This window comes from Pongo abelii, chromosome 20 (assembly GCF_028885655.2).
Source record: "Pongo abelii isolate AG06213 chromosome 20, NHGRI_mPonAbe1-v2.0_pri, whole genome shotgun sequence".
NCBI classification, from domain to species: Eukaryota; Metazoa; Chordata; class Mammalia; order Primates; family Hominidae; genus Pongo; species Pongo abelii.
Window position 1 is genome coordinate 38520854 of NC_072005.2, and position 24484 is coordinate 38545337.

The following is a 24484-nucleotide window of genomic DNA, read 5'->3' on the forward strand; positions in this document are numbered from 1 at the left end:
TGCCACGGCATCTTCCTGGCCAGCAACACGTGTGCACCACCGAGGTACGCCCCAGCCACCCCCGTCTGTGCCCATCAGGGACTCCCCATAGCACGAGTGAACAGCCAGCCCTGTTTATTTATAGGCCTTTTCAGGAAAAGCTAGCAGGGCAGTGCTAAGACAGGAAACCCAGTCCACATTTTAGGGCTTCCTTAAAACAGGCTTCTAAGAGTCGTATCTTTTTTTTTTCCCAGAAAAAAAAAACAAAACTTTTTTGCCAAAACACCTCCTCAATAAACAACATGTAAACAGAAACAGCTGCTTCAGTCTCTACAAACATCTCATTGTGTCTTCGAGGGCTTGTCTGTGGCAGGCAGCAGGGACGGTGGGCAGGGGCCATTCTCCTCTTCGGGGGCATCCTGGGGGTAGACCACGAAACACAGCTCCTGGCCCCAGCGTGTCATGGACTCTGAGGACAGATAGATGGATCTTGAGGCCTGACCTCTCGGGATAGGGGTGACCCCCAGCTCCAGACACCTCCCCTTGGGCAGGGGTCTTCAGGGAGCTGCTCTGTCGGTACACGTGGTTCTGGAAACTTTGGGTACATCTTGGGAAGAGACATTTGGCGGCGGCTGGGCCCTGTGTTCCCACCTCAGCTGCTGGGACACCCTGCTCTGGGGTGAGCCTCTAAGAGGGAGGTCCGGTCTCCAGGCCCCAGCCCCCTGTGCCGGGTGACCTGCAGCTGCCCAGCTCACCTGTGAGTCTGTGCACACACTTTGGTTTGCTTCTCCAGAACACTCCCAGAAAGAAAATGGGCACCCCCGTAAGGATGATGATGACGCCGACCCCACAGACCATAGGCTCTGAGATGAAGCTGAAGACCAGCAGGAAGGCCCAGAAGACCAAGTACGCCACGGGGATGAGAAGGTTCACCTGGGGAAGGGGGAGCAGAAACACCGATGGTGCAGGGACTCCAGCTGTCTGCACCCCCGACCCCTGGGGCTCTGGGGAATTTTTCTCCCTTCCCTGGGAGCTGAGGCCTGAAGGGCAATTGCACCCACTACACCCCCTCTTGGCGACAGCCCAGTGTGTTGGAGGCCAATTCATGGGTCAGGCTGTTGGCCAGTTTTGCTGAGGATTTTTCAAAGTCTCAGCGGCACCGAGCTCCACACAGCGGTCGCGTGTGGACTTGACGCTTGCACTTGGCCGGAGGTCAGTGATTTTTTGGTGTTTCACATTTCAGGCACTGAGCACTTCTCCACTTAAGGATTTATACACACATGGGGGGCTTTGCTTTTAGCTCAGGCTATGGTCTTCTGTTTTTGTGTGGGCTCATGGAATCCTGGCAGCCTTTGTGACCTTGAACAGTTCCTGAGTCTCATTTTCTTTAATTTTTTTTTTTTTTTTTGAGACAGGTTCTCCCTCTGTCACCCAGGTTGGAGTACGGTGGCCCTAGCACCGCTCACTGCAGCCTCAACCTCCCGGGCTCAAGCGATCCTCCCACTTCAGCCTCCCAAGTAGCTGGGACCACAGGTGCGCACCACCACACCAGGCTAATCCTTTTATTTTTAACTTTTTGCAGAGAGGAAGTCTTGTTATGTTGCCCAGGCTGGTCTCAAACTCCTGGGCTCCAGCAATCCTCCCACCTTGGCCTCCCAAAGTGCTGGGATAGGCATGAGCCCCTGTGCCCCGTCCTGAGCCTCATTTTCCCCATCTGTACACTGGGAGCATTCAAAGCTCTGTCCTCACGGGGCTGCTATGAGGAGTGGATGCCTCAGTGCACAGAGAGCCCTGAGCAGGGCCCAACACTCCACAAAAGCTGGCACCTCCCATCCCACCTGCCCCTGTGCCCACTGTGGATGCAGGGGTGGCTCTGGCAGCACCCACCCCAGGGCCTCACCTTGATGGGCCTGTGGAGTGCGGGCCGCCTCCAGCGCAGCAGCAGCAGGCCCAGGATGGTGACGCCGTAGCAGAGGTAGTTGATGAAGGACACATAGTTGATGAGCGTGTATGTGTCGCCCACAAGCATGATGATGGCTGTGGCCCCGCACTGGGAGAGGAGCTGGGACTGACGGCCGGCCCCTAGCCTGCCTCCTGACGCCCCTGCAGGAGGAGCCCTGGCCCCACCCCACACCCCCGCCCTGGAATGGCTCACCCCTGCCATTACCCGGAAGGTCCTGCATTGCCGGGTAGCCCTGCCTCCGCGCCCTGCCTGGCCCAGGTCCCCCAACTTACACAGACGAGGAGGGCGGGGATGGGGGTGCAGTGTCTGACGTGGATCATGGCCAGCAGGCTGGGCAGGTGCCCCTCGCGGGCTCCAGAGAAGCACAGCCTAGCGTTGGGGACAGAGATGGGCACCGGCCACATCCTGGGTCTCAGCTCTGGACCTGATGTCCCTCTTAAGCTGTCGCCTCTGACCTCCTGCTCCGGGTCCAGCAGCCCCACTGGACAGTTCTTCCCCTCATCCAACCTGCCTCCCTCTTGCTTTTGCCTCCCAGTTGTGATCAGACACTTGTTACCGGTGTGGCATCATCACCCCAGCTTCAGGCACACCCCTGCCCCGGCAGGTTTCCCTTCCTCTGGCCCGTGGCATTACTGGCGCACACCTGCGTCCCAGCCTTCCTTCCCCATGCCCACGTCTCCCCAGTGCAGTCACCTGGAGTAGGTGAACAGGTAGCCATTGATCCCTCCGAAGGTTGACAGAGCCACGGAGACGGGCATGACCCAAGAAAAGTAGCCCAGCAGCTTCTCCCCGAAGGTCTGGGTGGGCACAGGAGACAGGCCGTGTGTAAGGCCAGGGCAGGGGCCTGGGCAGGAGCCAGGGACCGAGCAAGGGCCCACTCACCACAGCCACCGCATTGGAGGAGAGCAGCTCCTGGGGGGACATGGCCGTGAAGTAGGCAATGTTGGTGAAGGTGTACACGAAGGTCACCAGTGGGATGGAGATGAAGATGGCGCGAGGTAGGTTCCTGGGGACAGGCAGTGGAGTGCGTCAGCGTCAGCTCCTGAGGGGACAGGACCCCCAAGACCCAGCCACAAGAGCAGCTCATAGTCTCCATCTCTTGTGTCTGCTGGGGATGTTGGGGCAGGAAAGAGGGCAGCATTGCTGCCCGAGACACAAGGACCCTGCTGTCTGCCCTGCCTCACCCCCACCTGGACACAGGCTGGTAGGATGGGAGATGGGGGAGGGGCCCCATCACATCCTGAGGACAGGGTCTGATGTCCGTGCAGAAAGATAAAATCGCATACAGCCAAAATCAGCCTGGAAAATTCCCCGAAATGGCCCCAGAGCCCAGTCCACAGACCCAGAGTCTTCCTGGAACTTTCCAGTCCCAGCTCGCTCAGCTGCAAAGGTTCACTGTCGATATCCCTGGCCGAGCATCAGACGCAGTCATTGGCTTCATTCGTAGGGACCATATTGTGTGCATATGCATAATTTTAGGCCAAATGCAAATCTCTGGATCTATTTACAGCAGGATGATGATATTCAGCCTTTCTGAGGCCCTGCAAGGGGCTGTGACGTGTCCATGGCCAGAGAGAAAAGGGCCAGGCTAGAATGCAAGCCCCCCCGGGCTTTCTTTCCAGGGACATTTTTGCAGGGCAACAGGCATGGGCCACCAAGGACCAGCCTGAGCCTTGGGTGGCAGTGGGGCTGGGCGGAGAGGTTGTCTGTCCCACCAGAGGGCCTGGCTGCTTCCCAGGGCCTAGTCAGGGGCCCCACTCACTTTCGGGCATCAACCATCTCCTCGGTGACATAGTTGAGGAAGTTCCAGCCACTGAAGGCAAAGGAGCCCTGGAGGAAGGCCAGGGCCAGGTGTCCCACGGAGGGTGTCATCCAGAAAGCAAAGGCATTGCTGGGCCTCAGCTCCTCGAAGTGTCCTGGAGGCCCAGAAGTCCGGGGTCAGCACCATCTCCCCAGCCCGGCCCTTACCCCGACTCGGCCCTACCTTGGAAGATCTGGAGAAGGCCCACGCCGATGATGAGGGACAAGGCCAGCAGCTTCCCACCTGTGAACATGTCCTGGATGCGCGTGGCCCAGCGCACGCTGGAGCTGTTCACCCATGTCAGGAGCACTGTGGAGGGAAGGCGGGGGTGGGCGCCGAGGCCGGGACCTTTCACAGTGGACAATGGCTAAGTCCAGCCCAGGCGGCCTGATAATGGCATCCCCTATAGCAGCTGGAATTTTCCGAAGGGAAATCTCACCCCTCTGTCCTCCCGCTCAGGGCAGGGTGGGGCCTGGGCAGGTGGCTGATCTGGGGACAGTGGGCCAAAGGGGATGCTTACTCAGGCAGGCCATGGACAGCACCCGGGAGGCTGCGGCAGGGGGGATGCAGTTGGGGAACACAGGCTGCAGCACGTAGTTGGAGAATGTCATGGAGATGACAGCAAGGCTGGTGGGGTACATGATGAGGACGGCGCTCCAGAGCAGCAGAAAGCTGGAAGGAGCAGGGGTGGGAGTGGCTCAGGCTGCCCAGAGCCCTTCCTGGCCAACCTGGCCCTGATGTGTGCAGCAGGGCTGCCCTGGGCCTGGCACCCGGGGGCTGGCGAGGCTGCCAGAGGCCGGCACCGGTCCAGGGAGGCAGGGTTGACCTTGTTGAGGTCTTGCGGCTGCACTGATAGACTGTTTTAACAGAGAAGGTGTTACACGTACTTAAACATTGACAGGGCTGCTGTGGGGCAGGTGCTGGGAACAACATGGGCACCAAACGCTTTTCTTTTCTTTTTTCTTTTTTTTTTTTTTGAGACGGAGTCTTGCTCTGTCACCCAGGCTGGAGTTCAGTGGCATGATCTCAGCTCACTGCAACCTCCGCCTCCCGGGTTCATGCCATTCTCCTGCCTCAGTCTCCCAAGTAGCTGGGACTACAGGCGCCTGCCACCATGCCCGGCTAATTTTTTGTATTTTTAGTAGAGATGGAGTTTCACCATGTTAGCCAGGATGGTCTCGATCTCCTGACCTCGTGATCCGCCCACCTCGGCCTCCCAAAGTGTTAGGATTACAGGCGTGAGCCACCGCTCCCAGCCACCAAATGCTTTTCTAATAACAACTAGGCCCCCCCATTGGACGGAGGCTGTTTCCGGAGCCAGGGTCCCTGTCTCCAGACCTCTCAGCTTCAGCCCTGGCTCTCGCAGAGTACTGTGGCTGAAGATGGGTGACTCTGAGCTGTGTTCCCCCTGAGGGAGACCTATGGGGTGCAGAGACTAGACCTTACCAAGAGCCCTAGCTGGGGGTGGAGAGTGATGGATGCCCCTTCTACCTAAATCTTGCCTCTGCAGGGCACCCAGACTGTGAGTCTGACCTGTTCTCAGGGGCTTTCCTGTACCCAGGGGCGGTTCTGCCCTTGGGGGTGGTCCTAGCCCCTGGCCAGCCCTCCAGGGAGAGAACTGCCTCATCGGGGACATCAGCCATCTCTGGATCACCTGCCCTTTGCTCTGCACAACCATCCCTGCTCGGCTTCTGGGACATCCTAGCTCCATGGCCCTCCTCCCCTGCCAGGCATCCCCTCTGCCCATCCCCGCATGTTCTGTGCCCAGGGATGAGGTCCTGGCCCTCTTCTCCCTCCTGAATGTCCTCTCCAGGCCCAAAGCATGATTATTCTGCTTTCTTGGGTCCCAGCCCCTTTGAGGACCCTCTCCCCAAAGAAGAGTGCCACAGACGCACCCACAGCGGCGTGCAAGCCCTGGCAGGTCTCCCCATCCAAGGCCGCCCAGTTAAGGACCCCTGGCCCATATCCCTCAGAACCAAACTTTGTAAATTTCAGCCCAGACTTTTCCTCTGAGCCCCAGACCATCTAGGAGCCTCTCAGTAGGGAAGTGGGTGCCACCTCCGCTGCACCCACCTCTTCCTCTGCTATGCTGGCTGCCCTATCCTCTCGAATCAGGCTCCTAAATGATTTTAGAATCTGCCTGTACCTTTGCAGCTCTTGGCACAATGCAGCTGGACAAATACAACAGCTTCAATCTCCTGATGCTCTCCAAGCCCCGGCGCCTGCTGTAAACCCAACCTGACCTCACCTGTAGCTACAGCAGACTCCCTGCGCTCGCCTGGGCCACCACACCCTCTGTTCACACTTCCCCCATCCTGGGATGCTTTCCTCACTGGTCAGCTAGGCCAGGTGGGGAAAATCCTCTTCCTCCCAGCCTCAGGGCAAGCATTGCTTTCCTGGGAGTCCTCCCTAGATGGCGCACACCGTTCTCTTTGCTGTGTAGCTGCTGCCTCTTGTACACACTCTCGAAGCAAGGCTCCTCCAGGCCTTAATCCCATTTAAGGGGCTGCTTCCTCTCTGTTCTGTGAGCAGCTTGAGTACAGGGACAGACCTTTCTATCACTGCCTCCCCACCCCCAGGCTCACAGTAGGTGCTCAGCAAATATTCCCTGGTAAATGAAGGAAGGATAGCAGGGTGCTATGGAAAGGAGACCTCTGGCTGGGTGCAGTGCCTCACTCCTGTAATCCTAGCACTTGGGAGGCTGAGGCGGGTGGATCACCTGAGGTCAGGAGTTCAAGACCAGCCTGGCCAACGTGGTGAAACCCAGTCTCTACTAAAAATACAAAAAAATTAGCCAGGCGTGGTGGCGGGCACCTATAATCCCAGCTACTCGGGAGGCTGAGGCAGGAGAATCACTTGAACCCGGGAGGCAGAGGTTGCAGTGAGCTGAGATCACGCCATTGCACTCCAGCCTGGGCAACAGAGCGAGACTCTGTCTCAAAAAAAAAAAAAAAAAAAAGACCTCATGCAGGGTATATGGTAAGAATATCACACTTCCTTCCTTGCTTCTCATGCAACATATGGGTTTACCAAAACTGAGGCCCCTCCTCGCCTGGGCACTCACATTGCCTAAGGGTTTCAGACAGTAAGAATCCCCCCTCCTTAAGTACAAGGCAGGGGGTGGGGTTCAGAGGTACCTCTATTTAAAAGGAGATCCAGAGAGGCCCAGGGGCCTGCAGGAGTGCCCAGCACACATCAGTGGGGTGGAGTGGGCCTCAGTTCCACCTGCCCTGACCTCAGAAGGCTGTCCAGCACCCCCATACCTTCTCTCCATCCAGCCCCCACACCTTCTCTCCATCCACCCCCATGACCTCCCTAGGAAGCCGGAAGCAGGAGTGGAAACTGACGCCAGGGCTCATTTGGCCATCCCATTCCCAAGAGGGTGTCCCCCTGCCCGCCGGTGCCCCACACTCACCCAGCCAGGCCCCCGAAGATCTCTGTGACGTAGGCGTAGTCCCCGCCAGACTTGGGGATGGCGACTCCCAGCTCTGCATAGCAGAGGGAGCCCAGAGCCGTCACGCCCCCACCCAGGACCCAGACGAACAGGGCCAGACCCACGGAGCCCGAGTGCTCCAGGACCCCCTTGGGCGAGATGAAGATGCCCGAGCCGATGATGTTCCCTGCGGGGGGAGAGATGGGGAGGCATCAGGCCTGGGGTCCCTTTCACAGCCCAGCCTTCTGTGTGGGGATCTGCCTGCTGCCAGGAGGAAGAGAGCCCGAGGTGCTTCCCAGAGGAGGAGGAGGCGGCACGAGGTGGGCTGGAGGTGTTGAATGCCACTGGCCCCCAAGCCCAGCAAGTGCCATTCTGGGCTCATCATCTGCCCCTTCCTCAGTCCCTTACATGGGAAATGGCACCTCGTTCAGCTGGCCAGGCCCCTCTGCCAGAGACAGGCCCTGTTTGACTTCCTCAGCCCTCCATTGTACCCGTGAGGCGGGGCCAGCAAAGTGAGGAGGCTGAACCACCTGAGCGACGGCAGACGGTGGCTCCCCAGCCACCCCACAAGGCCCATGCTCAGCCCTCACGTCTACTTCAGAGCCCCAGGCGTATCAGCCTGCAGCCACTTGTCCTGCCTCCAGCCCGCTGGCCAGAGCTGGCCCCTAACACAGGGCTTCAACCACTCTCCTGCCACTTGCCCACCGGCCAAAGTCCAAACTCATGGAGTGGCTCAGGAAGTAGCATCTCCTCCATGAAGCCCTCCTTGACCACATCAGGTTTGGGCTTCGCTTCCTACTTCAATTTCCTTTCCTTTCCTTTCTCCTTTCCTTTCTTTTCTCTTTTCCCCTTCCCTTCCCTTTCCTTCCCTCCGCTTCCTGGATTCAAGCAATTCTCCTGCCTCAGCCTCCCAAGTAGTTAGAATTACAGGCGTGAGCCACCACGCCTGGCTAATATTTTTTGTATTTTTTTAGTAGAGATGGGGTTTCACCCTGTTGATCAGGCTGGTCTTGAACTCCTGACCTCAAGTGATCCACCTGCCTCGGCCTCCCAAAGTGCTGGGATTACAGGCGTGAGTCACTGTGCCCAGCTTCTTTCTTTCATTTAGACAGGGTCTCGCTCTGCCACCCTGGCTGGAGTGCAGTGGTGCGATCATAGCTTACTGCAGCCTGGGACTCCTGGGCTCAAGAGATTCTCCCACCTCAGTCTCCCTAGTAGCTGGGACTCCAGGTGTATTACCACACCCAGGTTTTTTTTTTTTTCACTTTTTGTAGAGACGGTCTCACTATATTGCCCAGACTGGTCTCCAACTCCTCGGCTCAAGTGACCCTCCCTGCTTGGCTTCCCAAAGTGCTAGGATTACAGGTGAGTGCCACCACACCTGGCTAATCAAAAAAAAGTTGTAGAGTTGAGGGGTCCCACTATGTTGCTGAGGCTGGTCTCGAACTCCTGGGCTCAATCGACCACCCACTTCGGCCTCCCAAAGTGCTGGGATTACAGGCGAGAGCCACTGTGCCTGGCCCCTCTGCTTTCTGACGTGATGGGAAACATTCAGAGGGGCCAACTATGGTCTGTAGCGTAGGTTCCCAGGATGAGCAAGACTCTGAGTGCCTGCTGAGCCCTGAGCTCCACAAAGAGGGACAATGTTCTGGGTTATATGGGTCTCACCATCTGTGCACATGAATCAGGTAACTTCACTAGAGATCTGCACTAGGGCCTGTCCAAGAAGAAGTAAACCCAGAACTTCAGGCCATATGAACAAACAGCCCTGGTAGGACCTGTAGGTCCTGATAGGACCAACATCGTTCTCTATGCAGTGGCCACACCAGACTGGGTCCTGAGAGGACGGGTCCATCTCCCTCAGAGTGGGAGCCCGCCTCCTCCACCTGCCGGGCCTGCAGGGGGCTGGATAAGGACACGGTTGTAGCCGCCAATTTGTATTCACTCCTTGTCCACGGTGCTCCCCCACTGCCCCCACCCCCAGCCGACACAGATTTCCAGTCTGGACAGCTACGATGCCCCACTCAGTTTTCCGGTCACATCCCAGGAGCCCTAAATACATCCAGATAAGGACGAACTAATTCCTGTATCCCAACCCCCAGAGGTAAGCTGTACCCTTAGTCTACTTCTCGGGGGAGAGAGAGAAGCGCCTCTCTCATCTAGCAGAGGGGCCCAGGCCTGGGTGGGCTGTAAGGTTTCTAAAGAGCCTTTGAGTTCCCTCCATCCGGCAGCAGGGCCTCTGTTCTCAGGACCTGGCGGACTGGGATTTGCCGAAAGCCAGGGAGGTTGGAAGCCAGCGGGGGCTGGGTGGCCTTGGAAGGAGCTGAGCATGTTCATGCTGGGAGCATCCCAGGCCCTGAGCCACCCACCCTGCAGAGAGCCCACCATGCTTCTGCTTGGCGGGGCCTCCTGGGTGGAGCTCCGGGGGAAGCTACATCTGGCACCCTAACTTCCAGGGCTGTATCACTAGCCTTGTGCCCAGTGGCTGAAGACTCGGATACTAGGCTTGCCAGGGGTGGGGAGGCCACTATTGTTTGGAACACGTGGCCTCAGGCCACAGTTCAGGACTTTCTCCTTTGTGGCTCAAAGGACCACAGGCATTAGCCAGCGTCTCTGAGGTCCTCAGGGGTTTCTCCCTCTGGGCCTAGACCACTCGCAGCATCTCCCCCAGGATCATGTTTGAAGGTGGCAGAAAATTGCATCACGCACTCCGCACACTGGCTGCTTCTGGCACCATGAAGGGTGGGTGGAGCACTGCATGGAGCAGCCGGGGCTGCGGGCTTGGGCACAGAGGAGCCGGGGGGCTGTGGACAGGGATGGGGGCCTCCAATGCTCCAGTGATTATAGGAGGGGTATGGGAGGGACCAGTGGATTTTTTTTTTTTTTTTTTTTTTTTTTTTTTTTTTTTTTTAGTAGAGACGGGGTTTCACTATGTTGGCCAGGCTGGTCTCGAACTCCTGACCTCAAGTGATCCACCCACCTCAGCCTCCCAAAGTGCTGGGATTACAGGCATGAGCCACCACGTCTGGCCAGATTAGTGGAGCTGGAAGGGGGCTGCCTTGGGTTCCTCCCCGTGGTGTGGGAGGGTCGGAGGGTCTCCCTTCCCAGACTCTGTATTTCAGCCAAGCAGATCTACCTGATTCGGGCAGCAGCAATGAAGAAGCCCAGCCGTTGGGGGAACCTGGTTTAGAGGGGCAGGAACTCAGAGTGGAACAGGATGAGGTGGCATGGGATGGGCCTGGAGATACCACTGAGCCCCTGTTGGGTGTCTGACCCATGGCTGACCAGAGAGATGTGGGTTCTGAGGCCTCCACGCTCCTGTCCACCCAGTGGGATGACAGCTCAGTGGTCCCTGCAGGTCCTCCGTGGGCCAGAGCTCCGGGCAGGTGGGCGAGGAAGTGACTGTCCCCCAAGTCGGCCTTCCCAGAGTCTCCACCACCCACCCCTCTTCCCTGAGCCTTCGCTGGGTAGCTTTTATCACATTAAGATGTTTGGCCTGATGGGGCTTACTCAGCTTCTTGGAGGAACGAAGAAAGGGCCATTGTTCCCTGTGGCCGCTGCGGTGCGTGCTGACCTATTTCTGGAGGCAGCGGCAGACCACTGAGGTCACAGGGGCGGCCCATGGAGGTCGAGTCGCAGAGTGAGCCACCTCCTGTGGTGTGTGTGGGGAATGTGCAGTCTGATTTGGGGAGGGGGCAGGGAGGGCCTGTCGGGCCAGGACACTGGCACTGGTCCTCATGCCTTGAAGCACATTCTGGACCCGACTGTGTGACTCAGGCCAGTGCTGCCCTTCCGAGCCCCAGTTTCCCCATCTGCCAGGTGGGGCCACTGGGCTAGGGGGCAGCAGAGGGCTAGTCCAACCGTAACTTCAGCAGGGAGGATGCACCCTGGGTATCTGTGCTGGGCCAAGGAAACAGTCTGCTCAGGGGCCCTGTCCCTCACTGTGGTAGGCCTCTCCCCAGCTCACTGGTCTCCCTGAAGCAACACCACCTCCAGGAAGCTCTCCCTGACCAGCCACCATGGCCCCTGCAATCTGGACATCGCCCCACGGCCATGGTACCTGGATGATGGCTGGGAAGGGATTCTTTTGTTTGATGCAGGCATTCTCTTGATCCCATTTGGCACATCGGCCATGGGAAGTGCTTTTGGATCTCACTATGCACTGCCGTCTGCCTTGGAGACCCCCTAGGCAGCCGCATCTTTCCTCTGAGACCTGAGCCACCTGGGACCCCCAACACCCCGGGGTGATCGGCTGCAGCCTGGGTGAAGCCTATCCCCCCCAAGTGCATGGGTGTCCTCACATCCTCACAGTAAGCCTGTGTCAGGCACCTCTCCGGGATGCTGACTGTGACCACTGAGGTCTGGGCAGCACCCCAAGGAGGTGAGTGGGGACATCCAGGATGTGCCTGGAACTGCCACTTGGCCGGCACCTGACTCCAGCCTAACCCACTTTCCTTTGGAGACAGGAGATGAGCGGAAGTGTGCAGCGCTCTCCGGCTCGTTCAGCTCAGCCAGCCCAGCCAAGCAAACCTCGCCCAGGGCCCTGACTCCTGGCTGAGGCTTCTCATGGTCACCGGTGAGTTCCACATTGCCAAACCCAACAGTCGAGCCCTAGGCCACGTTATTGACGCATCAGCAACATGTGGCAAGTGGATTGCTTCCTCCTCACTCGGCCTCCTGGCCTCCCCTCGGCCTTACCGGCTTCTCCTTTTCAGAATCCCTTATCTTGCTTGACTTCTAGACACTGGGTGCCCAGGGCTCAGTCCTGGGGCTTCTTCTCTTTTCTTTCTATGCTTTCTTGATAGATAGATAGACCTCATCTATTACCTTGACTTCTGCTGGCAACTCCTAAATTTATATCCCTAGCATAGACCGCTCTGCTAAATGAAATCTGTATATGCAATGAACTACTCAGCCGCGGACATCATAGACTTTCCATGTTCAAAACGGAATTCCTGACTTTTACCTCCTTGCCCCCAAAATGCTCCTCTCGGTCTTCCCTGATCAATAAATGGCAAAACATCCTCCCAATTGCTTGGGCCACAACCTTGAGTCACCCATGATTCCTCTCTTTCTCCCCCAGGACCTCCATTCCATCACAAATCCTTTGGCTCTCATCTTCCAAACTTATCCAGAATGGAACCTCCTCTGACACCACCATGGCCACCGCCCTGCCCTGAGCCACCGTGGTCTCTTGCCCGGAGAGACCCAGGTAGCCTCCTGACCGGTCTTCCTCCTCCCAATTCTTCCCCCACTGCCTCTTCTCCATAGTGGGCCCTGTAAGCCCCATCCCATCATCCCTCTGCTCAAAGCCCAGGGCTCCTGCTTCACAGAGAGCAAAAGGCAATGCCCTTAACATAGCTTGCAATGCCCTGCTCACACTGAACCCCACCCCAGATCTCAGCTCATTTCCGAACTGAAGTCCCCACCTGGCTCTCTCCATCCTCCCTCCTGGCCTGACTGTCTGGTCTTAGCACTTAACAATACACGCATTCAGCTTGTTCATCTTGTTGCGGGACTCCCATGCCAGAAGATGGATTTTGTCTGTCTTGACTCCCCCATGGTGTCTCTGGCATGGAAGCCAGTGCCTGACACCGTTCCGTATGTAGTGGTTGAATAGATGGATGAGTGTGCCCAGGACTGGCAGGCCCCCGAAATTATAGTTGGGGCTTCCCTTGGGGTCCCGGAGCACACCGAGGGCATCTGACCCCAGGGCAGGTTGCCTCAGTTTCCTCACCTGTAAATGGAACTGTAGTAGGGAACAGCTAAGCCCCTGCACAGTTGTATGGCTCCTCAGGGCCCTGGTGAGGAGGGGCTGGGGTTCTGCAGAGGTCCACCCCTCTGGGAAGCCCAGCCACCTGCAGCCCTGGAGACCAGGGAGGGTCCTGGCTGAGGCTGGGTGAGCAGGGATTGGATCCTGAGGAGTTGAGGTTCATGACGTCAACTCCTGAGTCCCTGAACACACATCTGGTCCACAAACCCCTGCAGGAGCTGGACTCTCAAGTCAAAGAGAGAGCAGAGGAAGGGCCTGGTCAGCAGACCCAGGGGGGACTCCCACTTTGGAGGACCTGGGTGTGTTCCTTGGGTTGTGGATCCGGGGAGGGAGCTGGCCGAGGTTCCTGGGTCAGCATGAGAGGCCCTGTGAGTCCAGCCGCCGATGGGGAGGCAGACTTTCCTGGCCGTCTGTTTGTTTGTCCACCCATAGTGGAGTAGGAGCTCAGTGAAGCCTAGTTGGACAAGCTCCCAGCTTGGTCCCCAACCCTCCCCCGTCAGGGCTCTGACTCTGGCCCCAATTTGCCCAGCATCAGAACAGTATAAAGGGCACTGGGACTGGGCACGATGGCTCCCGCCTGTAACCCTAACACTCTGGGAGGCTGAGGTGGGAGGATCGCTTGAGCCTAGGAATTTGAGATCAGCCTGGGCAACATGGCAAAACCCAGTCTCTACAAAAAATACAAAAATTAGCCAGGCGTGGTGGCCGGCGCCTGTGGTTCCAGGTGTTTGGAAGGCTGAGGTGGGAGGATTGCTTGAGCCTGGGAGGTCGAGGCTGCAGTGAGCTATGATCATGCCACTGCACTATAGTTTGTGCTATGGAGCAAGAGTTTGTTTCAATAAAATAAAATAAAATAAAACAAAATAAATAATAAAGGGCACTGGACTGGGAACAGAGCCCAAATCTGGTTCCGAATCCTGAGCCTACCCCTTGGAGCAGTATCATTTCACTTCCAACCTTAGTTTCCACTCTGTAAAATGGGTATAAAAATTCCTATCCAGCAAGGTGGACATGAGATTCAACTGAGACAAAGGAAGAACACGTTTTCATAAGGTAGTAAGAGGTGTTTTTCTGAACAGATATTGGATGTGATGATGTCCTGCAGAGCCCCTGCCCCAGCCAGTTCTATTTCCTCCAGCCTGGCCGATTCCCTTCCATCTGCGCTTGCGGTGGCCGGCGGGCACTGCCCTAAACACACTTGACGTGAGTCTTACGCCAGCCCATAGCCCACCCTTCCAGGTCTTCCCATTCTCGAAAGCCTCACTTCCCAGTCTGAGCTGCAGCAGAGGGTATACACAAGGGAGAGAGTGATAGGGTCTCCTAGGAGGGTCGCCGTGGAAGTTTTGGAAATAACGTGTTCAATAACAGTAACAAACCAAGGTAGATTACGAAGCAGGACGTTGGCTGCGCAGGGTGGCTCACACCTGTAATCCCAGCACTTTGGGAGGCCGAGGTAGGCAGATCACTTGAGGTTAGGAGTTCAAGACCAGCCTGGCCAACATGGTGAAACTCTGTCTCTACTGAAAATACAAAAATTAGCTGGACATGGTGGTGCGTGCCTGTAATCCTAGCTACTCGGGAGGCTGACGCAGGAGAATTACTTGAACCCCGGAGGCGGAGGTTGCAATGAGCTGAGATTGTGCCACTGCACTCCAGCCTGGGGGACACAGCCAGACTCTGTCTCAGAAAAAAAAAAAAAAAAAGAAAGAGAAAGAAAGGAAAGGAAAGGAAGCGAAGCAGGACGTTAAGTTCTCAACTTTTAGAGCTAAAATATGACACTTTGCAGACATTTTTGATTCTGACCAGGCTCCCCAGGGTATTGGTGGAGAGAGAGTGAGCCCACCTGGGGCAGAAAGGTAGGGTGGGCTGGGGAGGGGAGACCCTTAGTACATCAGGTGGGGAAGGCAGTGCAGACCCCAGCTCAGTCCTCACCTGCCCAGTCCCCACCTCCTATCATCTTCCGGTTGAGGTTGATCTCTCCTTGTTTTTTCCTGCCTCGTCCAGCCTCCTGCCTGCTGTAATCCTCAAAGCCTCCCCAGGCCAGGCCAAGACCAAGGCTCCCCAAGACCACCACTGAGTGCCCCGGGCTTGGGTTCTGTAGCTGAATCCAGCATCCTTGGTTGGCCAAGTGGCCCTTCACCCTGGCTCAGTCTTCAAGATTTGGAGGCCAAGGTAGTGGATCTGGCACAGCAGGAAGGAACTGAAGGGTAGGGGAGCTGTCAGGGCAGACCTGGGCTGCATGGGAAACTTACAGAGTCTGTCCTGGAAAAGGAGGGTGATAGTGGAGTTGCCTTCTCCACTCCCACCACCACCACCTCTACCATCACCACCACCACCGCCACCACCACCACCACCACCAGGGCCCCCTTCTGGGGAGAAAGGAGCCAGGCAGCCTCCCTGTGGCCTGGGGAGGATGGGATGTGGGGAGGGGATAGAATAGGAAGACAGGTCAAGGATGCTGGGCTTAGCTGAGGAGCCCAGGCAGAACTGTGTCTCTCTGCACCTGCCTGGCACTGTAGCTGGTTCTGGGCATGGTCTCAATCCTATGACCCACTCATGGTGTGAGCTTCCCCTTCCCTGGAGGACAGTTCCTGGAGAGGGTGTGGGCCAAGAAAAAGCTCTAACCAGCACCCTGGCCAAATCCCTGGAACCAGCCCTTCCTTCCAGCAGACCGTCCATCAGGCAGGGGCATCCTAGGCCAAGAAGCTCCCAGGACCACGTCAGGACCAGGCTCTGGGAGACAGCATTCTAAGGGGAGGGGGTGAGAAGGTGGAGTGACCTGGCCGGGGGCTGTGTTCAGGGGCAACTCTGGATGTGAAGAGCTGCTAATGTGGGGGTGGGAGAGGACGAGGTGAAGACCCTGGGTCTGCCCTACTGAGCCCCCAAACTTTCTCCATCTCCAGGGGTCTGAGGGTGGGAAGGCAGTGAAGACACAAGCGGCTCTCACTGGCAGGGGACCGGGAAGACTGGCTGGCGGTAAGGTGAGAACAGTCGAGGCCCCAGACACTCATCCCCTCCAAACCACTTCTCCTGTCCCTCCCTGGAGGGGCTCAGAGGCACCCTGTGTAGACAAAGAAACAAGTCAGTACCCATGACTTGGGAAAGAGAGTGGAAAAATACCACTGCCATTCCCATGACCCCTGAGCTCTCTGCCTACCCAGAAACCCCTATGTGGGGGCAGGACATGGACCTATTCTCAGGTGGGGACTTTGGAGTCCAAGGCCTCCAGACCAGGCAAGTGTCCAGTGCCCACCAGGATCCCAGCCCAGCGAGCAGCTGGCCTTCTGCAGGCTGGGTCTGCCCACTGCTGCCCCCTTCCCCCAATCGCCGGCTAACCCGCCCCCTCTCCTGGGTCCTGCTGCCAAACCCTGCAGTCACTGCATGCTCTGAACCTCTGTCCCCTATGCGCAGGCTGCGCTTGTTCACTCTACTCACAGGCCCTCCTGCTTTCCAAGAATAAAGTCACTGCACTGCGTGGCACCTGGACCCTGCACACAGTAGGTACTCAGACTGACCTACAGTCTAGAACTTGGGGAGCTCAGCCTGTCGCAGCCTGACCAGCCCCTACACTGGTCAAGTTCCTGCGCTAATCGCAGGACTGCAGTCATGGCCATTTCACAGATGAGGACACTGAGGGTAACTGCCTTGCAAAAGCCCCGCAGCGAAATCGAGTCAGGAGGAAGAGTCCAGCGGTGGAGGGGACCCAAAACTCCCCCAGTGCAGGCGGCCGGGAGGTGGGAACATGGAGCTTTGGCACCCTGGGCCAGCAGCCCCTGCCCTCCTCCCGGTCACAGCGCTCTCTGAGGCCAGACGGCAGGTTCCCCAGGCAGACCCGTCCGAGCGCCCGGAGAGGGGATGCCCCTCGTTCGGAGCGGCAGCGCCCCTCATTCGGCCTCCGCCCGGCGCCCGCCCGCCTGGGTCCCGCTCACCGATGATGATGGTGCAGGCACTCAGCAGCCCGATCTCCTTCTTGAGCGCCACCCGCTCCGAGGCGCCGGGGACGGGGCCTGGGACTGGGGAGGGCGAGGGCGCAGGCCTGGGGTTCCCGCGCCCGCTCGGCTGCTGCGTGTGGCCGGCCATGTCGCTGTCCCGCCGCGTCCCCGCTCCCTGCGCTGCCCCGTCTGTCCGGCCGGCCGCCCGTCGGTCCGTCGGTCCGTGAGCTCACGGCCCTCGCAGCCGGGACAGCGCCCACAGGCGGGCGCATGCGCTGGCGCCGGGCCCGGGACTGGGGGCCCCGGGCGGCGGGGGCCCGGGAGGGGCGGAAGGAGGGCCGGCCCGCAGCCCCCTCCCCCGCCTCCCTTAAAGGGAACGCCCCCTCCCCAAGTCCCGGCCTGGGAAGGAAGGAGAGGACTTGGGGCAGATCTAGGAAGGACTTCCCAGTTGGGCGAAGGAAGGGACCCTCCAGTTGCCTGAGTTACATCCATTCTTGGGGCCGGGTGGGGGAGCAGAGCTCCGAGACAAGACAATCCCTGCGCTCAGGGAGGCCGAGGGGAACGGCAAGAATAGCTGGCCGCGTGTGGGGATCCAGTGTGTGCTCCCTTTAGTACTCTATGCCTGCACGGTGTGTGTGTGTGTGTGTGTGTGTGTGTGTGTGTAGGAGACAGCTCCCAGGGTGAGTCCATTCTACAGGTGGAAGTTGAGGCCCAGAGATCAGTAGCGATCGCCGAGCAAGTGCAGGGCTGAGACCAAACCCTTTCTCGGGCCCCCTGAGACCCCCGGGCGGGCAACCTCAGGAGGGGTGGGGGTTGAGGTCTGGAACTCCTCTGAGGGGTCTGGGTGTCCTATGCACCCTGGATCAAAGGCCTGAGGGTCGAGGTGAAGATCCCGGGGTCTCTCATCCTCATTACGGGGACCCAAGACCTGTGAGGAGTCCTGGACACGGCTTGCCTACCCCACCAGGCTCTGGGCCATCTCTGGCCTGAGGTCTCCACTACAGGCTCCTCGTCTCAGGTCAGAATGAGGGCTCAGCGGACTAGAACTTGGGTCTCTGATGCAGGTCCCGCGCGATCCAGCCCGGCTCAGGCGACCTGGAATGCCCAGGAGACACGGAGAAGGAGGCTGTGGTCGCGGGAAAGGGTTGGGAGTGCGGGGATCCGAGGGAGGCTGCCTCCTCCAGGAAGCCGTCCGGACTGTGCAGCCGAGGCCGGCGGAACAGATCCAGGGGGGCCGCGTCGGGGCCACCGGGGCGGCGGGCGGGGTGAGCCTGGCACGGTGCGGCCGGCGGCGGAACAGCCTTTGTTTCTTCCTGGCGGCCGCCGCGACGCGCCGTCCCCTGCATGTGGATGAGGCCTCGCCGGGCGCCCCGTCCTTCCCCCCAGGGGCAGCCTCCGGGTTTGCTGGGGCCCTGCCAGGGGTCCGACGGCCGCAGGGTGGACCGGGGTGGGACGGGGCGGGGGCGGGTCCCGGGCAGGGGCGGGGCGTGGAGGTGGGAGCGGGGCGGGGCCGGCGTTTGCAGGCACACGGGAGCTTCGAAGTTGGGGGCGGGGACGTGGGGTGGGAGTAGGAGCGGAAGGATCCAGGGTGGACGTGCTGCAGGGACGCGGAGGGGGAGGCCACGCGGAGGGGGAGGCCACCCGGCGAAGCTGCATCCCTCTCGCTTCTGTCGTCGGAGACCGGCATTCTTGGCGCCCTCCACCTCCAGCCCCAGAGACCATTCGGAGGCCGACTCTCTTAAAGGAGCCTTGCGCAGGGTAGGGCAGCCCTGGCTCCGGAGACCCCTGATTGTCGCGGGTGTTAGGGGCCAGGGGCCTCGACCTTCTGGTTTGACTCTCCCCAGCCCCCCAGTTGCCCTTGCAATTCTAGGGTCTGCTGGGAGAGGGTCTAGCCAGGGCTGGTGCAATCAGGGGCAGCTTGTCAAGGGGCAGGGGCTGGCGCAAGCCTCACAGCTCTAAGCCTGTGGTTTTCGAGGGTGTCTCTCTGGGACCTGGAATGTGGAGTATGCGTTTGTGGGGGAAAGGTCGGCCTAGGGCTTTGCACAGGACGGAGTTTGTATGTTGTCAGCCAGGCCCCATAGCTCGGGAGGTCCTTTTCGTGGAATTGAACTAGAACCTGCAAATTTCAATGGGAACAAAAGGTTAGTAGGATTGGTTTACCATCCAAAAACCAATCAGCGTGATTCTCCACATTAATAGAGAGAAAAAAGGAAAACCTCAACAGATGCAAAAAACAGTCATCCGTGATGTAAACAAACAACTCTTAGCAAATAGAAACAGAAGAGAACCTCCTTAATCTGATAAAAGTGTCTACCTAAAAACAAATATCCAAGAAACCAAGAAACAAACAAAAACCCTACAGCTGACATCATGTTTAATGCTGAAAATGTGAATGCTTTTCTACTGAGATTGAAAATGAGAAGGGATGTTGGCACTCATCAATATTCTATACAATAGTGTAGTGTACTGGAGGTCCTAGCCAGAGCAATAAGACAAGAAAAATAAGTAAAAAGGTATGAAGATAGTAAAGGGAGAGATAAAGCTGCCATTCACATATGATGTGATTCAGTGTGTAGAAAAAAAATTACAGGTTAATTTAAGGAAGATAAGTTCATTTAGCAAAGTCACTAGACAGAGGTTTAATATACAGAAACTAATTGTATTCTATATACTAGCAATAATTAGAAAATGAAATTAATAATAGCATAAAATCAAATACCTAAGAATAATTCTAGTGAATGATGTGTACAATTTTTATGCAAGAAACTACAAAACATTTCTGAGAGAAATTGTTAAAGACATAAGCTAATGGAGGGATATACCATGTTCATGGATTGGAATTTAAAATGTTGGTCTCCACGTTGATCTATAGAATTGATAAATACATCCAATGTAATTTTGATCAAAGCACCAGACAACTTTGTTGTTGATTACAAGGCTTTTTTTGGAGGGATGAAACTCAACAAGCTGATTCTAAAAAGTATGTGAAGAGAACAAATCTGGACTTATACTACAGTAAGGAAGACAGTGTGGCATTGATGCAAAGATAAACAAGTCTACTGGTGGAAGAAAACAGAAATCCAGAAACAGACCCATCCTGGTTTATTATGACAAAGTTGATATTGCAGAACAGTGGAGAAAGGACAGGTTTTTCTATAAGTGGTGGTGGATCTATATATTGAAGAAAAAAACTGAAACCCTTTTAATGTCACCCTTGCATTATATCCTAAAACCAGTCCCAGGTGATGTACATGTGAAATGTACATGTGAAAGGTGAAACATCAAAGCTGCTAGAAGAAAACTTAGGGGAGAGAATAGATACATTTTCTTAGACACAAGAAACACAGTAAGAAAGTGACAGATTGGACTACATTAAGATTAGAAACTTCTGTCAGTCAAAAGACATGATTAAAGAGGAAAGAGTAAGCCACATATGAGAGAAGTTATTTCAATACATATGGCTGATAAAGGACTTATATCTAAAAATATAAGCATATGAGTTGTATTGAAAAATATGTATCAAATCAATAGGAAAAAGTTTTAAAATAGGCCGGGCGTGGTGGTTCATGCCTGTAACCCCAGCACTTTGGAAGGGCAAGGCAGGCGAATCACTTGAGGTCAAGAGTTCGAGACCAGCCTGGCCAACATGGCGAAACCCTGTCTCTACTAAAAATGCAGAGATTGGCTGGGGGTGGTGGTGAGTGCCTGTGGTCCCAGCTAGTCAGGAGGCTGAGGCAGGAGAATCGCTTGAACCAGCGAGGCAGAGGTTGAAGTGAGCTGAGATCATGCCACTGCACTCTAGCTTGGGCGACAGAGTGAGACTCCATCTCAAAAAAAAAAAAAAAAAAAAAAAAAAAAAGGACTTTAAATAGGTGCTTCCCAAAAGAGGATGTCCAGTGACTGTTAAACTCCTGAACAGGCACTCAAACCTCATGGGTCATCAGGGAAATGCAAATTAAAACGAGAATAAGATACCACCGAGTCGCCACAAAAATGGTGAAAATTACACACCCAATGTTGGCAAGGATGTGGAGTTGGTACCACCAGTTTGGAAAACCATTTGGCAGTACCTCCAAATCCAGCATCTCCACTCTGTATTAGATACCTCTTGGATATCACGCCACCTCCCCAGCCTCTAGCCTCACCTTGGTGTCAAGGCTTTGCCACTTTTCCTCCCACTTCAGGTGCAGGTACAACCTGCCAGCACCCCCCATCACCCTCAGGGCTTCTCTGATGCCCCTGAGGAATGAGATAATAAGGGACCAACCTGGCACCCACAAACTTGCAATCAGAAATGCAGGAGAGTGAACACACTCTGGCCTATCCTTGTGTTACTGAATGGTGCCACACAGTTCCAGGATCTGGGCGACTCGAACAAAGAATTGGACGAGACACATACAGATAGCAAAAAGTGTATTAAGTGCAGTATTCCACTCTCGGAGAGGAAGAGCGGACTGATCTCTGTGAGATGAGATCAGCATTAGTTTGGTGTACTTTGGGTCTTTCTATATGTTGTTTTTTTTTCCCTCTTCCCAAGGCTGCCTAATCTCTAGCCAGTGTCTATCTTTTTGATTGATAGGTGTGTTGCTTAGTTACTTTGGCCCCCGTGCGCTTGCACCTTGCCTCCATCCCATAATCCTAAGTACATACATGATATGCAGCTCATATGCATGAACTTTAAGTAGCTGATTATCATAACGGGGTTATGTTAAGGATACCTTTTCTCTCCAATGCGCATGCCCATCTATGAAGAGCAGCCCCTTACTGGTTTGATCAGGATCCTGCCGGCCATGGGATACTGCTCACTTTTTTTTTTTTTTTTTTTTTTTTGAGACGGAGTCTCACTCTTGTCATCCAGGCTGGAGTGCAGTGGCGCAATCTCGGTGGCTCACTGCAACCTCTGCCTCCCGGTTCAAGCAATTTTCCTGCCTCAGCCTCCTGAGTAGCTGGTAATTAAAGGTACCCACCACCACGCCCGGCTAATTTTTGTATTTTTAGTAGAGAGTGGGTTTCACTGTGTTGGCCAGGCTGGTCTTGCACCCCTGACCTCAGGTAATCCGCCCGCTTCAGCCTCCCAAAGTGCTGGGATTACAGGCGTGAGCCACTGCACCCAGTCCTGCTCACTTTTTTATCTTACTTTTGTTTTGGCTGCTGAACCTCTGCTTTTTGTCTGGCTTCTTGCTCACCTGCCCCTTCACCTTGCTTCTTCTGCTCTCTGCTTTTACTTATTCTGCCCTTTATCCAACTTTCAATTCCCTTTGCTATTTTCCTGCCTCATTTTCCCTGTTCTCCTATCTCACTTGGACAATGGCAGATGGATAAATGGCAGATGGGAGTCAGTGGATAAATTCTTCCCTCTACCTCATCCCAGATGGACCGTTATGAATCACATTCCTTATAAAACCTCTTGGAAGATGTTACTACAAGATTCAGCATCAGCTGCCTTTGGCACCAAGTGGTGGCCAGCTCTGAAACTCACCCTCATATTGGCTCTCATGCCATCCCTGTTCACTTCCTTTCCCCCTTACTCTTGCTTCCCTGCTATTGCTTCCCCCAATTAAGTTCTACCTAAGGCCAGGCACCGTGGCTCACGCCTGTAATCCCAGTACCTTGGGAGGTTGATGGGGGAGGATCGTTTGAGGCCAGGAGTTTGAGACCAGCCTGGGCAACATAGTGAGACCCCATCTCTGCAAAGAATTTAAAAATTAGCTGGGCGTGGTGGTGCACGCTTGTGGTCCCAGCTGCTCAGGAGGCTGAGGTGGGAGGATCCTTTGAGCCCAGAAGTTTGAGGCTGCAGTGATGAGCTATGATGGTACCACTGCTGTCCAGCCTGGATGACAGAGCCAGATCCTATCTCTAAAAACACAAAACGAAACAGAAGTACCTTCTAAGCTTTTGCCCCAGGCACTGCTTTCTGGAGAGGACGAATTAAGATACACCCCAGGTATGTCTCCAACAGAAATAAATATATAAATGTACTAAAAGGCATTTACGATATCATTCATAGCAGTCTTCCTAGTAGCCCCAAACTGGAAACAACCCAGATAGCCATTAACAGTAGAATGGATTAATATGTTTAGAGTACATGTAAATTCCAGAGTTCTGTGCTACAAAGGAAATGAACAAATTACTACTATGTTGCAACATGGTGAATCTCATAAACAATGTTGAGCAACAGAAGCTGGACACAAGATTACATTCTGGGATGATTCCATTAATTTTTTTTTAAGAGACGGAGACTCTGTCGCTCAGGCTGGAGTGCAATGGCACCATCATGGTTCACTGCAGCCTCCAACATCTGGGCTCAAGTGATCCTCCCATCGCAGCCTCCCACGCCTGCGCCATGCACTCCCACGCCTGCGCCATGCACTCCCACGCCTGACTAATTTAAAAAATTTTTTTGTAGAGACAGGGTCTGGCTCTGTTGCCCAGGCTGGTCTTGAATTCTTGGGCTCAAGAGATCCAGTTCTGGGATGATTCCATTTATAGTTCTAGAATAGGCAAATTGAATGCTGATGTTAGAAGTCAAGATAGAGGTTTATCCTTACCTTCTTGGGGGTAGGAACTGGGCAGGGCATGAGGAGGGGCCCTGGAGTGCAGATCATGCCTGACTTATTGATCGGGGTGCTGGTTTCACGAGTATGTTCAGTTTATGAAAATTCATCGAGGTGAACACTAGATGATTGGTGCATGTTTGTGTGTGTGTAGGTTACACTTTGACAAACATGGGACATTACACATGGCCTGGGCAGGGTCCTGGGTGGGTCAGGATCTGCATGCTGGGAGGGGGGTCTGCGGCCTGCTCTGACTCCACAGTCCCTCGTGGGTGTTAAACTCACTCAGCACTCCTACGCCACTTCCATTCTCTTTGACACTCCCAGGTCCAGCCCAGGTATCTCCTCAGGCAGCCCCAGTCTTTCCTTGGTTTCTACCATCCTGATCCCAAACCAGTCCCTCTCCAAGCTGCAAGCACCTGCTAGTTTATGGCCTCCTTTCTGCTTCTGTCTCATGGATTCTCAGCCCTGGACATTGTTTCTGTCGTGCTTGCCTCCTTCTCTCTCCCCACCTTCTCTGGCCTTGCCCTGTATTTCCTGCCTCCTCTCTGCACCCTCCCTGGACCTCCCCCCCAACAACAACCATGTTCAACCCTTGCACTGGTGGGCCAAGGGCGCAAACACACATGCAAGCCCCACACCCAGGAGGCCTACATATTTCCAAGTTAGACATGAAACTGCACCCACGATGCAGCATTCACACCCGGCCCTGCAGCCCGCCCCTGGGGCATGGTCTCCCCTGGTTCTCATGGGCGTCATCCACTGGTGTGGGAGCTAAGACAGTGCCCGAGAACCCTGGGTGTGAGCACGCTCCTGAGTGGGGGCTGGCCTGGGCACCGTTTCCCCACCTCGCTTTTCCAACCTGGCATTTCCAGGGCATTCTAATCTCTTCCCCAAAATCTCACCAAGGAACAGGACAGGGAAGGAGCACAGACAGGTACCAGGACACCAGGCTGCCCAGACACACACACACACAACCACACACAACTACATACAACCACACACACAACCACACACTCACACACGCATGACCACATACACACTCTCAC

At 55.6% G+C, this 24484-nt stretch overlaps 1 protein-coding gene across 2 annotated transcripts; it reads right to left on the reverse strand.

Annotated features, from left to right (window-relative positions):
* Positions 1 to 98: 98 nt before the first annotated feature.
* Positions 99 to 17176, reverse strand: SLC7A10 (solute carrier family 7 member 10). Of its 2 annotated transcripts, XM_009232392.4 has the most exons (11): positions 16879 to 17176; positions 7159 to 7363; positions 4264 to 4415; positions 3927 to 4052; positions 3705 to 3858; positions 2825 to 2948; positions 2636 to 2739; positions 2215 to 2311; positions 1880 to 2029; positions 735 to 912; positions 99 to 448 (listed from the first exon to the last, which is right to left on the reverse strand). In XM_009232392.4, the coding sequence occupies exons 1-11, from the start codon at positions 17027 to 17029 to the stop codon at positions 321 to 323; spliced, it is 1569 nt and encodes a 522-aa protein (XP_009230667.2). In that variant the 5' UTR covers positions 17030 to 17176; the 3' UTR covers positions 99 to 320. The 2 variants fall into 2 exon arrangements, with proteins under 2 accessions (XP_009230667.2, XP_054394824.2); XM_054538849.2 differs by having other exon boundaries at positions 119 to 448; positions 2636 to 2948; positions 16879 to 17155.
* Positions 17177 to 24484: the final 7308 nt, after the last annotated feature.